Here is a 15,258-nt window from a genome sequence, read left to right as displayed (position 1 = left end):
ATAGAAGCTGAGGCACGTCACTGTAGAAAACATGAAATAGCTACACAATGTGTAACCCAGGAGACATGAAGATGAAGGTTTAAACAGATTTATTCTAAACTCAAAAGTAAAGCTGCACTCGCGGCACACAACACAAGTGTCCCAGCTCGGAACTAGCAGAACACCCGGTCCAGGTCTGTGACGGCATTTAAAGGGTTCTGTAATGAGTCCCTGCTGGGCAGGCCTCCGCCTATTACCATGGGAACACATACTCCAAGAGCCCCACGGGGAGATCGATGAATGATTCCCAGTGGTTCTTGTGGTTATCTTTTTAAAATTATGATGGGAGAAAGTGTTGATTATACTGTATGATTTATTTTCACAGCAGTACATATTGGGCGGTATTCCCCCCCTCCCCTCCGCGGCCAGGTGGGAGAATCACTGGGGCGCCGCGCGAATTGCGCCATGCCGCCCTGACCCCCGCATGCGATTCTCTCCCCCCCCCCCCCCCACTCCCGAAACCAGCGCCGCGTGAATCGCGCCGGGCCGCTCGGAGAATCGCCGCAAACTGAGCGGCGATTCTCCGGCCCGGATGGGCTGAGCGGCCGCGCGTAAACGGCCTAGTCCTGCCGGCGCCATCCACACCTGGTCGCTGCCGGCGGGTACTCGTCGTGAAGGCGTATGGGGGGGGGGGGGGGGGGGAGTGGGGGCTCTGTTCCCGGGGGGCCTCCAGTGTGGCCTGGTACGCGATCAGGACCAACCGATCGGTGGGCCGGCCTCTCTGTCGGTGGGCTTCCTTTCCTCCGCCGGCGAGGCTGGATCCATCCACCATGTTTGTGCGGGGCGGCCTGGGGGAGGACAGCCACCGCGCATGCGATAGTTGCCGCCGGCCCAACTGCGCATGCGCGGGACCCAAGGCTTTTACGCGGCGCCGGGACTCTGATGCCGCGCTGAGAGGCAACGCCCCTGCTAGCCCCACGGAGGGGGGAGAATAGGTGTCTGGGAACGGGCACCGACGCCGGAGTAAAATACTCTGGTTTTTACTCCGGCGTCGGCACTTAGATTCCCGTTGGGAGAATGCCGCCCCTTATGTCCATAGCAAATGAAATGAGGGCATTCTGAAAGGCCCATCATTTTACCTCAGACACTATTGTGTATATTAAAAAGATGAATGCTCCAACCAAATTATCAGGATGAAGATAGAACAGATGTTAGGATCAGTATGATTCGGTGCATGGTTTATTACAAACAGTGTGAACTGTTTCTGTCTGCACAGCTGTTGGCCGGTTTCATGCAATGTAATGCAAAGAAGCACAATACACTTGTTATGCTAAGTAGCCTGTATCAAGTTAAATTTGTTAGGAAAACATGTAAAATGCACTTATTTTGCCAAATGGAAGTGAACTTTGATTTGACACTTACCAAACAGTGGAAATTCACTCTTTCAATTTTATTGTAAAACTTTCACCAAGAATGGATGTTATCTGTGATGTAATTTTTCATTGGGGCTAAAGAAAGGCCAGATTTGAGAAGTTTCCTTGTCTCTATATTAAGCAGCTGAATTTGAAGAGCAGCCAGTTGTATGATTTACAGCAGCATATTATTACCCCTACCTTTCTGTGAAGCCGGATCAGTCATAATTTATAGAATAGAATAGAATTCCTACAGTGCAGAAGGAGGCCATTCGGCCCATCGAGTTTGCACCGGCCCTCGGACAGAGCACCCCACCTAGGCCCACGCCCCTGTTACCCCACCTAACCTTTTTGGACACTTAAGGGGCAATTTAGCAAGGCCAATCCACCTAACCTGCGCATCTTTGGACTGTGGGAAGAAACCGGAGCACCCTGAGGAAATCTACGTGGACACAGGAAAAAGTGCAAACTTCACACAGTCACCCAAGAATTGAACCTGGGTCCCTGGTGCTGTGAGGCAGCAATGTGCCAACATGCTGCCCGATGGGATTGGGTAGGATTTACTGGCTGTTCACGCCGGTGGGAAATTCCAGTCCCACCCTGCGCATGGCTTCCTGGTGACGAGGGGTGCTGTCACCAGGAATTCCCATTGACAATGGTGGGGTTCGTAGATCCCGCTGGCGGTAGGTCTCCGCCGCTGAAAAACACACGGCAGGGTGGTCGGTAAATCCCACCCATTGTTTTGCATTGTGATGCATTGTTATACACTGGATGACTGACATTAATGTTGCTAATTGTGCGATTTGTTTTTTGCTTCTATTAAATCATAAGGACCATGCTACTGGAGTCTGATGGGCATCCTAAAATTATTATCATTATACAAGCATTTACGCGCTGTTTTGTTCAAGCTCTGCTGCAGATGCAACCTCAGGTGAGTTCCTCAGTTTCTAGTTGAAAAGAACAATTTGTGAAAGCAATTTTTTGAACTGAGTTACAGACAGCGCTCATAAATTCAAAATCTGATCCTTTAAGGAATCTACAAGATCTCTGATATTTCAGTCGAGTGGTCATGGTCATCATTAATGTTACTGGATCCTGAACTTGCACCTTTCATTAGTTTCTCTTTTTCCCGTGTGTCCTCTTGAAGCTCACCATGTACATGAGATCCACCTCCTTTCCTCAACCTTTTCCAACAAAGCAGCTGGTTCCCATGCTAGTTATCATTGGTAACATTTCATTCTCCTTAAATATTGTCCCCTTCGTCTTCAAATCTGCCTTTCTCACCCCTCTCAATAGAAAAACACTTGACCACTCTGTCCTTGCAAACTCCCGTCCCATTATGAACCTCTCTTTCCTCTGTTGTCACCTCCCAAATCCATGTCCATCTTTTCGGTAACTTCATGCTTGAATCTCTCCAATCAGATTTCCACTGCCACAGAACTTAAGGCTTTTAGCAGATTTATAAATGTCATTCTATGTGACTTAACAAAGATAAATAACACCTCTTCATTCTTCTTTACCCGCCTACAACCTTTCACATAGTTGCTGCACTCTTCTTCCCCAACATCTCTCCACCATCATCCAGTTAGCTAGAACCGGACTTTCCTGTTTCCATTCTTATCTTGCCCGTCCCAGCCGAGGAACCACCTGCAATGGCTTATCATCCCACTCCCGACCCATTGCCACTGGTGCCCCCAAAGATCTACCCATGCCTCCCTCCTATTTCTTATTTACATACTGCACATTGGTGACATCATTGGAAAATGCTGGCATTAGTTTACATGTGTACAGTGACGATACGCAGCCAGCTCTATCTCACTAACACCTCTCTCACTCTCACCACCATCTCCAAACTGTTGGACTGTTTCCTGATATCCAGTACTGGTTGAGCAGAAATTTCTCCTAACTAGTTATTAGGAAGACTGAAGGCTTTTTTGATCCCTGCCACAAGCACCATTCCCTTGCAACTGACTCTGTCCCAACTGTCTGAGGCGAAAGCAGGCTCTTCACGATGAGGGTGTCATACAAAGAACAAAGAAAAGTACAGCACAGGAACAGGCCCTTCGGCCCTCCAAGCCTGTGCCGACCATTGTGCCCGTCTAAACTAAAATCTTCTGCACATCCGGGGTCCGTATCCCTCTATTCCCATCCTATTCATGTATTTGTCAAGATGCCCCTTGAACGTCACAATCGTCCCTGCTTCCACCACCTCCTCTGGCAGCGAGTTCCAGGCACCCACTACCCTCTGTGTAAAAAGACTTGTCTCGTACATCTCTAAATCTTGCCCCTCGCACCGTAATCCTATGCCTCCTAATAATTCCCTCTACCCTGGGAAAAAGCCTTTGACTATCCACTCTGTCTATGCGCCTCATAATTTTGTAGACCTCTATCAGGTCGCCCCTCAACCTCCGTCGTTCCAGTGAGAACAAACCGAGTTTATTCAACCGCTCCTCATAGCTAATGCCCTCCATACCAGGCAACATCCTGGTAAATCTCTTCTGCACCCTCTCTAAAGCCTCCACAACCTTCTGGTAGTGTGGCGACCAGAATTGAACACTATACTCCAAGTGTGGCCTAACTAAGGTTCTATACAGCTGCAACATGACTTGCCAATTTTTATATTCAATGCCCAGGCCAATGAAGGCAAGCATGCCGTATGCCTTCTTGACTACCTTCTCCACCTGTGTTGCCCCATTCAGTGACCTGTGGACCTCTACACCTAACGAAAAAGAAAATGCTGGAAAATCTCAGCAAGTCTGGCAGCATCTGTAGGGAGAGAAAAGAGCTAATGTTTTGAGTCCGATGATTCTTTGTCAAATCTACAGACCGAGAAAGTGGGAAATATTTATACTGTGGAGTGAGAATGGAAGATGAGTCATAGCCACAGGAACCCGGGTGCTAATGGCCACAGAAATCAAGGGGAAAGTGTGCTAATGGCAGTCCCCAGAGGGGACAAATGATGTGAAAGGTCAAACAGCAGGGAAACTAACTTCAGAGGATGAACTGTAGGTGTGGGGGGAGGGGAAGGGGGAAGTAAAGAGGAGAAAGGTGCAGAAAATTCCTCCAGTAATTTCCCTACCACTGACGTAAGGCTCACCGGCCTGTAGTTCACTGGATTATCCTTGCTACCCTTCTTAAACAAAGGAACAACATTGGCTGTTCTCCAGTCTGCCGGGACATCACCTGAAGACAGTGAGGATCCAAAGATTTCTGTCAAGGTCTCAGCAATTTCCTCTCTAGCCTCCTTCAGTATTCTGGGGTAGATCCCATCAGGCCCTGGGGACTTATCTACCGTAATATTTTTCAAGACGCCCAACACCTCGTCTTTTTGGATCTCAATGTGACCCAGGCTATCTACACACCCTTCTCCAGACTCAACACCCACTACTTCCTTCTCTTTGGTGAATACTGATGCAAAGTATTCATTTAGTACCTCACCCATTTCCTCTGACTCCACACATAGATTCCCTCGCCTGTCCTTCAGTGGGCCCACCCTTTCCCTGGCTACCCTCTTGCGTTTTATGTACGTGTAAAAAGCCGTGGGATTTTCCTTAACCCTATTTGCCAATGACTAACCCTATTTGCCAATGACCTTGAGATGATCTTCTGACCACATAGCCACACCATAACTAAGATCACCTACTTCCACCTCTGTAACATTGGCTGACTCAGCTCCCACCTACAGCTCCTCCTCAATTGCTGCTGATACCTTCATTCATGTTGCAATATCCTGACAGACGGGCGACCACCAGGTAGATTAACACTGGTTTATTAAAGTAAGAAACTGAAAGGAGTCCAAAACAAGTAGCTTGAATAAATGTGTTTTATTACCAACTAAACTATATACACTCCAGGTTCAAGCCGGGACTACTCAAATTCGGCTCCCATCTGGGCCGGCTTTTATGTTAGAGCCCATTACTCTGCTGATGGGTCCCCACCCCTCAGCGGGGAAGCTCGTATTCCACGAGGCTCAAGTGGAGGCTTATAGGTCCATCCCCGTAGGTGGATCTGGATGGCGAATGTTGTTTCCTTGCTGATTTCCATGCGGGGGGCGGCTACTCTCTGGATTGTTCACACTGCCTGAAACTTCTGATGCCTCGGCCCCCGCTCCCCCTGAATGGAAATCAGCAAGGAAACAACATTCGCCATCCAGATACAGGCCTCCGGATCTGGCCCTGCAGGCGCAAGAGACACAATCATGCACAAAAATGAGCAGGCACACTCCTGCTCCACCTTCCTCTGACAGGTCTTCGGACTTTGGGGGGGGGGGATGTTATAATCCACACGAGACCTACGGAGATGGAGACACTCCTCTCTTTCGAGGTGGACGCCCGACTCTGAAAAACGGCGGAGTACCTCATCCAAGTTGCTCAAGTGTTCTTGCTCCGTCGTACCCGTGACCAATACGTCATCCAAATAAACCGTCACATGTGGCAGGCCCCTCAGAATGTTTTCCATGATGCGTTGAAAAATGGCGCAGGCTGACGCTACAGCAAAGGGCAATCTGGTGTACTCAAAGGCAGTTCTAGGTATTTATGGTCACGGATTGTCTAAACCCGGTCTAATTCCAGTTGAAGATTGGCATGATTTGTGTCAAGCTTTGTAAATGAATGACCTCCAGCCAATTTCACATACATGAAATTCAATGTGTGGCATCGGATATCTATCCAATTGGGAGACCCAATTACTTTCAATTTATAGTCGCCACAAAGTCGAACTATTTTGACCGGTTTAAGGACGAGTATTACCGGTGCCGCCCAATTGGCAAATTTCACCGATTGAATGATCCCGAGGCTCTCTAGTCAGCTGAGCTCTGCCTCAACCTTTGCCAGTAGTGCATAGGAGACCGTGTGGGCTTGAAAATATTTAGGCTGTGCTTCAGGGTCGACATGACCTTTTGCCCTGACTCCCTTGATTTTTTTCCAGTCTGGCTTGGAAAACGTCTGGGTATTTCCCCAACACTTCATAGAGGCCTCCAGCACTCATCTGAAAAATCTGCTGAAAAGCTAAGCGAGGCGTTGCAGCCAATTGCGGCCGAACAGATTAGGGCCTTGTCCTTTCACTACAATCAACGGTGGCTTTATAGATTGCTGCCGTAAATCACCAGGGTCATCGTGGTCCCAACTATTGCAATTGGCTCCTCAGTGTAGGTTGCCAGTCTTTCCTCCGTATCACGTAAATTCAACTATTTCATTCCTGACTGAATTTTTTTCAAACGTTTGTTTACCTATGACCAAGACGGCGGCTCCCGTCCAATTCCATACATGAGGATGACCATTTACCTGAACGGTGATCCGAATGGGGGCAGCTTTGGGTGCCGCAATGCAGTTCAGCTGCCTACATTCAGGCTGTTCCAAATGAAAAGTGCGGGCTCTAGGCTGACGCCTCCCTCAAGTGGAGCAGCGGGTTTGTTGGCCGCCCTGTGGCTTTCGCTCCCTGAATTTTTCCAGCCGCATGCCCCATATCATCTGGTGTCTCTCTACCGATTTGGGGATGCGTATTGTCATGTGAATGTCCCTTTAAGAAAAGTGTGCTTTATCAAATGGTTGCAGTGATGTCATTGTGTGGGTAGAGCTGGGTCTGCTCTGCTTTTTACTTTCGTTTTGTGTTGAAAGTGCTCTGTTTAGTTTCCTTTTAAGTTGGAGAGCTGTATTCAAAGCAAGCAGATGTGTGTATTGATCTCTCTCTGCAAGCTAAAGAATGTTTCCAGATCACTTGATGATTTCAAAGTAATACCTATTTCTGTGGAGAATTCAAACCTACTGTCTTTCTTAAAAAGTGTTTGAGCTTATGGATGTTGTTTGGAAAATTATTAAGGGTTATCTATAGAGTACTGTATCTTTTGGGGATTATCAGTGTTGGTAGTTGGTAAGATGTTTCCTGTGGGTTTATAAAATGTTAACTGGATTCATAGAATAAACATTGTTTTTGTTTAAAAAGACTTTAGATCTCTGTTGCATCACACCTGTAAAGTGCCCTTGTGCTCCCCATAACCAAAATCTATTCAAAGTTGTGGGTCAGTTGAACTCCATGATATACTTTGGTGTTCTCTAAACCCTGGCCCGTAATAATATGGCCTACTTAATTCGGTCTCAGATTCGCGGCCCTGGCCTCGGCAGTGTTTGCCCCAAGGTGAGGATCCCGGGGTTCCTATTCTGTGGGGGGCGCTGAACATTAGGAGGGGGCACGTCCCACACTCTTCACTTCCATCTCTTAGAGTTCCTGTACTCCCTTTTCTGCACTTTCTCTTGAAAGAGACGTTTTTGCGGCCGCCTTAAGGTCGAGCAATGGCTCTGCCAGTAACTTATGTTGGTTTGCCATATTGTTCATCCACAAACCAACCGGTCCCGCAACATCTCGGGAAGGGAAGGGCCATAATCAGAAAACTCAGCTAGTGTCCTCAAACACGTTAAGAACTCAGTAACAGACTCTCCCGGGGTCCTCTCAGCCGTGTTAAACCGGTAACGTTGCCCGATGACCGATGGCTTGTGGTCGTAATAGTTCGCCACTAGTGCTACCAACTCGTCAAAGGTCTTGGAGTCCGGGTCCGCGGAGTACGTGAAGCTTTTTAATCACACTGAAGGTGGGGGCTCCACAGGCAGCCAAGAGTATCACTGCCTGTCGCTCATCACCACTTATAGCGGGACCCCTGAAAGGTTAGCGCATACGCTCTGTGTATTGCATATTATCTTCCACGCTAGCATCGAACACATCAAGTCTCCCAAATAACGGCATTTTGAAATCAGTGCAAACCTTATTCTGATAGTGGGATAGGAAATGACCGTTCATCCGACAGTTAGCAGCGGCGACTGTAAGTCCACTTTATCCTCGTCGCCAATTTAGTGGCCACAGAGCAGTCCAAAATGAAAAGCATGAAGAAACCTGTTTTATTGCAAAGTAACTATATACACAGTACACTCTAGGTCCCAGCCGGGGCTACTCGGCTCCCATCTGGGCTGGCTTTTATGTTAGAGTCCATTACTCTGCTAATGGGCCCCCACCACTCAGCGGGGAAGCTCCTATCCCCCGAGGCTCACAGGAAGGCTAATTGGTCCGCCCCGTAGGTCTCGTGTGGGTTATAACAAGAGGTAACTTCGGTTTGAATCTCAACGGGTTGACTTTCGATTTGTGAAGGTGTTTCTGTGCAGGTAGTTTCCTCAGTTCCCGCCGGAACATTATTGGGTTTGTCCTTGGGGTAGCTTGCTGTGGCATTACTTTCATCATATCTGTACCCCTGACAAGCCTACAAGGACCAGTTGTCTCACTGATTCTGTGTACGGTACTCTTCTCTTCAAATGGTGCTGTTTTAACCTTCACCCTTTAACATGTATGTTGTACGACACTGGACCTGTTTTTTGCCACGGCCGTTTCCGGGGTCCAATTTGGGCCAGTGCCAAACTGCTTCACATATCCCAGATCGTCCACCTCAAACATTCTTTTCATTTTCTTCAAGTTGTGGTGTTTCTTTCTGTGCGTTCTGCTTAGTCTCCACCCTGACTGCCAAATTCGGAAATCCAATCTTGTTCTAATGTGCCTGCCCATTAATAGTAACTTGGTGTAGTTTGATAGGTGAGCAGGAACCAGGCCGGTCTGAGTTGTAAAGGAACTGATTACTTTTTCTTCATGATGGCTTGAATATTTGGATGGCTGTCTCAACCAGTCCATTTGGAGCAAGGTGGTAGGGAGACGTTCAAAAATGTTTAACGCCGTTGGTTATTATAAAATGTTGGAATTCTCCACTAGTAAAAGCAGTCCCATTATCTGAGACCAGAATCTGGGGCAACCCGTGGGTGACGAATGTCTGTTGCATTTTCTGTACTGGAGTGAGCATCTACGATAGGCAAGAACATGTAGCTCAGAAATGGGCCTGCAAAGTCGACGTGTTGCTTCAGCCAGCGTCAGCTTTGACAAAGAGTCATCGGACTCGAAACGTTAGCTCTTTTTTCTCCCTACAGATGCTGCCAGACTTGCTGAGATTTTCCAGCATTTTCTCTTTCGTTTCAGCCTGCGTCACCTTAGCTACTCCCAAGGGCGGTACTGGCAGTGACGGTATACTCTGAGGTAGGGGAAGGCAGCTCAAAGCATCCGCATTAGAAATGTGGGTGCCCGGCATGTGATAAAATGTGTACTTGTAGGCTGCTAACAATAAAGCCCAGCGTTGGACCCGAGTTGAAACTATGGGGGCATAGCCTTATCCTCCCTAAATAACCCCAACAGGGGTTTGTGGTCCGTAACGACGATGAAATGTCGTCCATAGATGTATTTGTGGAACTTTTTCACTCCGAATATTATGCTTGTTCCTCCTTTTCAATTTGAGAGTAAGCTTGTTCAGCACTGGCAAAAGTCCATCCTGAGCCAAAACTGTCCTATTCCATAAGGATACGCATTGCAGGTAAGGATTATCATTTTTGATGGGTCCAAATGGACCAAGAGACTGGATGACTGTAAAGCTAGTTTAATCTGTTCAAAGGCTAATTTTTGATAACTCTTTTCAATACCGCCTCGTGTGCTCCTTAGGGGGTGGCACAGTTGTTAGCACTGCTGCATCATACCGCCAGGGACCTGGGTTCAATTCCAGCCTCGGGTGACTGCCTGTGTGGAATTCACACTTTCTCCTCGTGTCTTTGTGGGTTTCCTCCGGGTGCTCCGGTTTCCTCCCACAGTCCAAAGATGTGCAGGTTAAGTGATTGGACATGTTAAATTGCCCCTTAGCGTCCAAATATGTGCAGGTTAGGTGAAAGGGTTATAGGAATAGGACAGTGAAATCCTAAGCACGGTAGCACAGTGGGTGCACTGTTGCTTCACAGTGAATTCTCCCTCTGTGTGCCGGAATATGGCGACCAGGGGCTTTTCACAATAACTTCATTGCAGTTTTAATGTAAGCCCACTTGTGACAATAAAGATTATTTTTTAAAAAGTGGGCTTGGTGGAATACTCTTTCAGAGGGTTGGTGCAGACTCGATGGGCCGAATAGCCTCCTTCTGCACTGTAGGGATTCTTGAGTAGTGAGTTTAGGGGTGTCAACATTGTGGAAAGATTAGGAATAAATCTACTGTAATTCACGATTCCAGAAAGGATTTCAATTCCGACGATGTTTCCGTTAAATCTGTCTACTATTTTGTCATGATTTTTTTCACGTAAAAACTTGAAAATGATGCACCCTATACCCGGATCCAGTTAACATAGAACAGTACAGCACAGAACAGGCCCTTCGGCCCTCGATGTTGTGCCGAGCATTGTCCGAAACCAAGATCAAGCTATCTCACTCCCTGTCATTCTGGTGTGCTCCATGTGCCTATCCAATAACCGTTTGAAAGTTCCTAAAGTGTCCGACTCCACTATCACAGCAGGCAGTCCATTCCACATCCTAACCACTCTCTGAGTAAAGAACCTACCTCGGACACCCCTCCTATATCTCCCACCCTGAATCTTATAGTTATGCCCCCTTGTAACAGCTACATCCACCCGAGGAAATAGTCTCTGAACGTCCACTCTATCTATCCCCCTCATTATCTTATAAACCTCTATTAAGTCGCCTCTCATCCTCTTCCGCTCCAAAGAGAAAAGCCCTATCTCACTCAATCTTTCCTCATAAGACCTATCCTGCAAACCAGGCAGCATCCTGGTAAATCTCCTTTGCACCCTATCCAATGCTTCCACATCCTTCCTATAATGAGGTGACCAGAACTGCACACAATACTCCAAATGTGGTCTCACCAGGGCCATGTATAGTTGCAGCATAACCCCGCGGCTCTTAAACTCAAGCCCCCTGTTAATAAACACTAACACACTATAAGCCTTCTTCACGGCTCTATCCACTTGAGTGGCAACCTTCAGAGATCTGTGGACATGAACCCCAAGATCACTCTGTTCCTCCACATTCCTCAGAACCCTGCCGTTGACCCTGTAATCCACATTCAACTTTTTTCTACCAAAATGAATCACCTCGCACTTATCAGGGTTAAACTCCATCTGCCATTTTTCGGCCCAGCTCTGCATCCTATCAATGTCTCTTTGCCGCCTACAACAGCCCTCCACCTCATCCACTACGCCACCAATCTTGATGTCATCAGCAAATTTACTGACCCACCCTTCAGCCCCCTCCTCCAAGTCATTGATAAAAATCACAAATAGCAGAGGACCCAGCACTGATCCCTGTGTTACACCACTGGTAACTGGTCTCCAGTCTGAAAATTTTCCATCCACCACCACCCTGTCTTCTATGTGATAGCCAGTTACTTATCCAATTGGCCAAATTTCCCTCTATCCCACACCTCCTTTCTTCATGAGCCGACCATGGGGAACATTATCAAACGCCTTACTAAAATCCATGTATACAACATCAACTGCTCTACCTTCATCTACACACTTAGTTACCTCCTCAAAGAATTCAATCAAATTTGTGAGGTAAGACCTACCCTTCACAAATCCGTGTTGACTATCCCGGATTAAGCTGCATCTTTCCAAATGGTCATAAATCCTATCCTTCAGGACCTTTTCCATTATCTTCCCGACCACCAAAGTAAGACTAACTGGCCTATAATTACAAGGGTCATTCCTATTCCCTTTCTTGAACAGAGGAACAACATTCGCCACTCTCCAGTCCTCTGGCACTATCCCTGCGAGGACCCAAAGATCAAAGCCAAAGGCTCTGCAATCTCATCCCTTGCATCCCAAAGAATCCTTGGGTATATCCCATCTGGCCCAGGGGACTTGTCGACCCTCAGGTTTTTCAAAATTGCTAATACATCCTTCCTCAGAACATCTACTTCCTCCAGCCTACCCACCTGAATCACACTCTCATCCTCAAAAACATGGCCCCTCTTCTTTGTGAACACTGAAGAAAAGTATTCATTCAACGCCTCTCCTATTTCTTCTGACTCCATGCACAAGTTCCCACTACTGTCCTTGACTGGCCCTACCCTCACCCTGGTAATTCATTTATTTCTCACATAAGAGTAAAAAGCCTTGGGGTTTTCCTTGATCCGACCCAAGGACTTCTCATGCCCCCTCCTAGCTCTCCTAAGCCCTTTTTTCAGCTCATTCCTTGCTACCTTATAACCCTCAAGCGACCCTACTGAACCTTGTTTTCTCATCCTTACATACTCTTCCTTTTTCCTCTTGACAAAACATTCAATCTGTTTTGTGAACCATGGTTCCCTCACACGGCCATTTCCTCCCTGCCTGACAGGGACATACCTATCAAGGACATGCAGTATTTGTTCCTTGAACAAGCTCCACTTTTCATTTGTGCCTTTCCCTGACAGTTTCTGTTCCCATCTTATGCTCCCTAATTCTTGCCTAATCGCATCATAATTACCCCTCCCCCAATTATAAACCTTGCCCTGCCGTATGGCCCTATCCCTCTCCATTGCAATAGTGAAAGACACCGAATTGTGTTCACTATCTCCAAAGTGCTCTCCCACAAACAAATCTAACACTTGGCCCGGTTCATTACCCGGTACCAAATCCAATGTGGCCCCACCTCTTGTCGGCCTATCCACATATTGTATCAGGAAACCCTCCTGCACACACTGTACAAAAACTGCCCCATTCGAACTGTTCGACCTATAGAGGTTCCAATCAATATTTGGAAAGTTAAAGTCACCCATGACAACTACCCTGAGACCTCCACACCTGAGACAGTTCATTAATACATATGAAAAAGAATCAGTGGAATGGGAATTGAGAGAAAATATTAAATGAAGGAGAGTGCAGGTTAATATACAGCTCATACCAAGCCGGGACAGGTGCCGTGGGATCAGTGATGACATTCTATGCTGTGAAAGTCCATTAAGAAAGGTTGTTTAGTAGTAAATGTGAAAAGAAAAAGAAGACGTGCATTAACATGGCACATTACATGAGCACTGGGGCATGTGCACTGTCAATTGTACAGCCAATGAAGTACTTTTGACATGTCATAATTTTCGTAATATCGGAAGATTAGCAGCAACATTGTATACAGCAAGCATCCATAAACAGCAATGTGATAATGACCAGTTAATCTGTTTTTGTAATGTTTAATGAGGGATAAATATTGGCAAAGACACCGGGTCTTCAAAATCAAGGGCGCCTACCGTTCCACCCCCCGACTGCACTTTGGAAAATCAGACCATAAGATGGTGCTCCTTCTCCCGGCATACAAGCAGAAACTCAGCGGGAGAATCCAGCTAAGAAGGTTGTGCAGTGCTGTTCCGAGGAAACAGAAGAGCTCCTACGTGACTGCTTGGAGACAGTGGATTGGCCCATATTTAAGAACTCAGCGACCAACTTAAATGAGTATGCCACCACCGCCACAGACTTCATCAGCAAATGTGTGGACGACGCGTGTCAAAGAAAGCAGTACGTATGTTCCCCAACCGGAAACCACGGCTCAATCGCAAGATTGACTCCCTACTGAAGGACTGGTCTGAGGCGTTCAAGTCAAGCGACCCTGACCTATACAAGAAATCCAGGTACGACCTCCGCAAAGCCATCCAGGATGCCAAGAGAGAATATCAGACTAAGCTAGAGTCACAGACTAGTGTTACAGACTCTTGGTGGTTGTGGCAAGGCCTAAACAACATAACCGGCTACAAAGCGAAGCCTAGCAGTATCTCCAGCAGCAGCGCACCCCTCCCTGATGAACTCAATGCATTCTATGCTCGGTTCGAGCAGGAAACCATCGATCTGCTGTCGAGTGCCCCAGCAGCACATAAGACACCCATACCCACCGTCACAGCTTCCGAAGTCAGATCGGCCTTCCTGAAAGTGAACCTTCGGAAGGCGACAGGTTCAGGCGGGATCCCTGGTCGTGCACTCAGAGCCTGCGTAGACCAGCTGGCAGATGTGTTCGCGGGTATCTTTAACCTGTCCCTACACTGCTCCGAGGTCCCTACCTGCTTCAAGAAGACCACCACCATACCGGTGCCAAAGAAGAACCAGGCAACACGCCTCAATGACTACCGTCCGGTGACCCTGACGTCAGTCGTAATGAAGTGCTTTGGGAGGTTGGTCATGAAGCGCACCAACTCCATACTCTCAGAATGCCTTGATCCACAGCAATTCGCATACCGCCACAACCGGTCCACAGCAGACGCCATCTCCCTGTCCCTACACTCTTCCCTAGAGCATCTCGACAACAAGGACTCCTACATCAGACTCCTAGTTATTGACTACAGCTCCGCCTTCAAAAACATAATCCCAGCCAAGCTCATATCAAAGCTCCAAAACCTCGGATTGGCTCCTCATTCTGCAACAGGATCCTCGACTTTCTGACCCACAGACCGCAATCAGTAAAACTAAACAACAACAACACCTTCACAGTCCTCAATACTGGGGCCCCGCAAGGCTGCATACTTATACTATACTCCCTGTACACACGACTGTGTGGCAAAATTTGGTTCCAACTCCATCTATAAGTTTGCTGACGACACGGCCATAGTGGGCCGTACCTCGAATAACGACGAGTCAGAATACAGGAGGGAGATAGAGAATCTAGTGGAGTGGTGTAACGACAACAATCTCTCCCTCACTGCCAGCAAAACTAAAGAGCTGGTCATTGACTTCAGGAAACAAAGTACTGTACATATCCCTGTCAGCATCAACGAGGCCGAGGTGGAGATGGTTAACAGCTTCAAATTCTTAGGGGTGTATCGTGTTGGGTTACACAAATAAACCAACACGGTTGTAGATGGTACAACTCTGTTTTATTGTTCTGTACAATAATAACTACTAACTTCTGGCTGAGGTTCGTACTTCACCAGCTAACCTGTGGACCCAGCCCTAGCACTATCTTGGTGAGGCACTCAGCACATGGTGTATGTCTGAGTGGCACGCTGTGAGCTCTGTGCTCTGAGCTATCTCCTGGTAGAATGAGCGGGAACTG

The 15,258-nt window shown here is 47.4% G+C and overlaps 1 protein-coding gene across 2 annotated transcripts in view; it reads left to right on the top strand.

Moving 5' to 3' along the window:
- Window positions 1-15,258, top strand: part of fancc (FA complementation group C) — a 274,053-nt gene that overhangs the window by 203,484 nt on the left and 55,311 nt on the right. For both annotated transcript variants that reach the window (XM_072516728.1, XM_072516729.1), the window contains exon 10: window positions 2,223-2,322. In XM_072516728.1, coding sequence (XP_072372829.1) covers window positions 2,223-2,322 — 100 coding nt within the window. The remainder of the gene's footprint in view (window positions 1-2,222; window positions 2,323-15,258) is intronic.

Source organism: Scyliorhinus torazame, chromosome 9 (assembly GCF_047496885.1).
Source record: "Scyliorhinus torazame isolate Kashiwa2021f chromosome 9, sScyTor2.1, whole genome shotgun sequence".
Taxonomy (NCBI): domain Eukaryota; kingdom Metazoa; phylum Chordata; class Chondrichthyes; order Carcharhiniformes; family Scyliorhinidae; genus Scyliorhinus; species Scyliorhinus torazame.
This window is presented reverse-complemented; position numbering and strand designations above follow the sequence as displayed.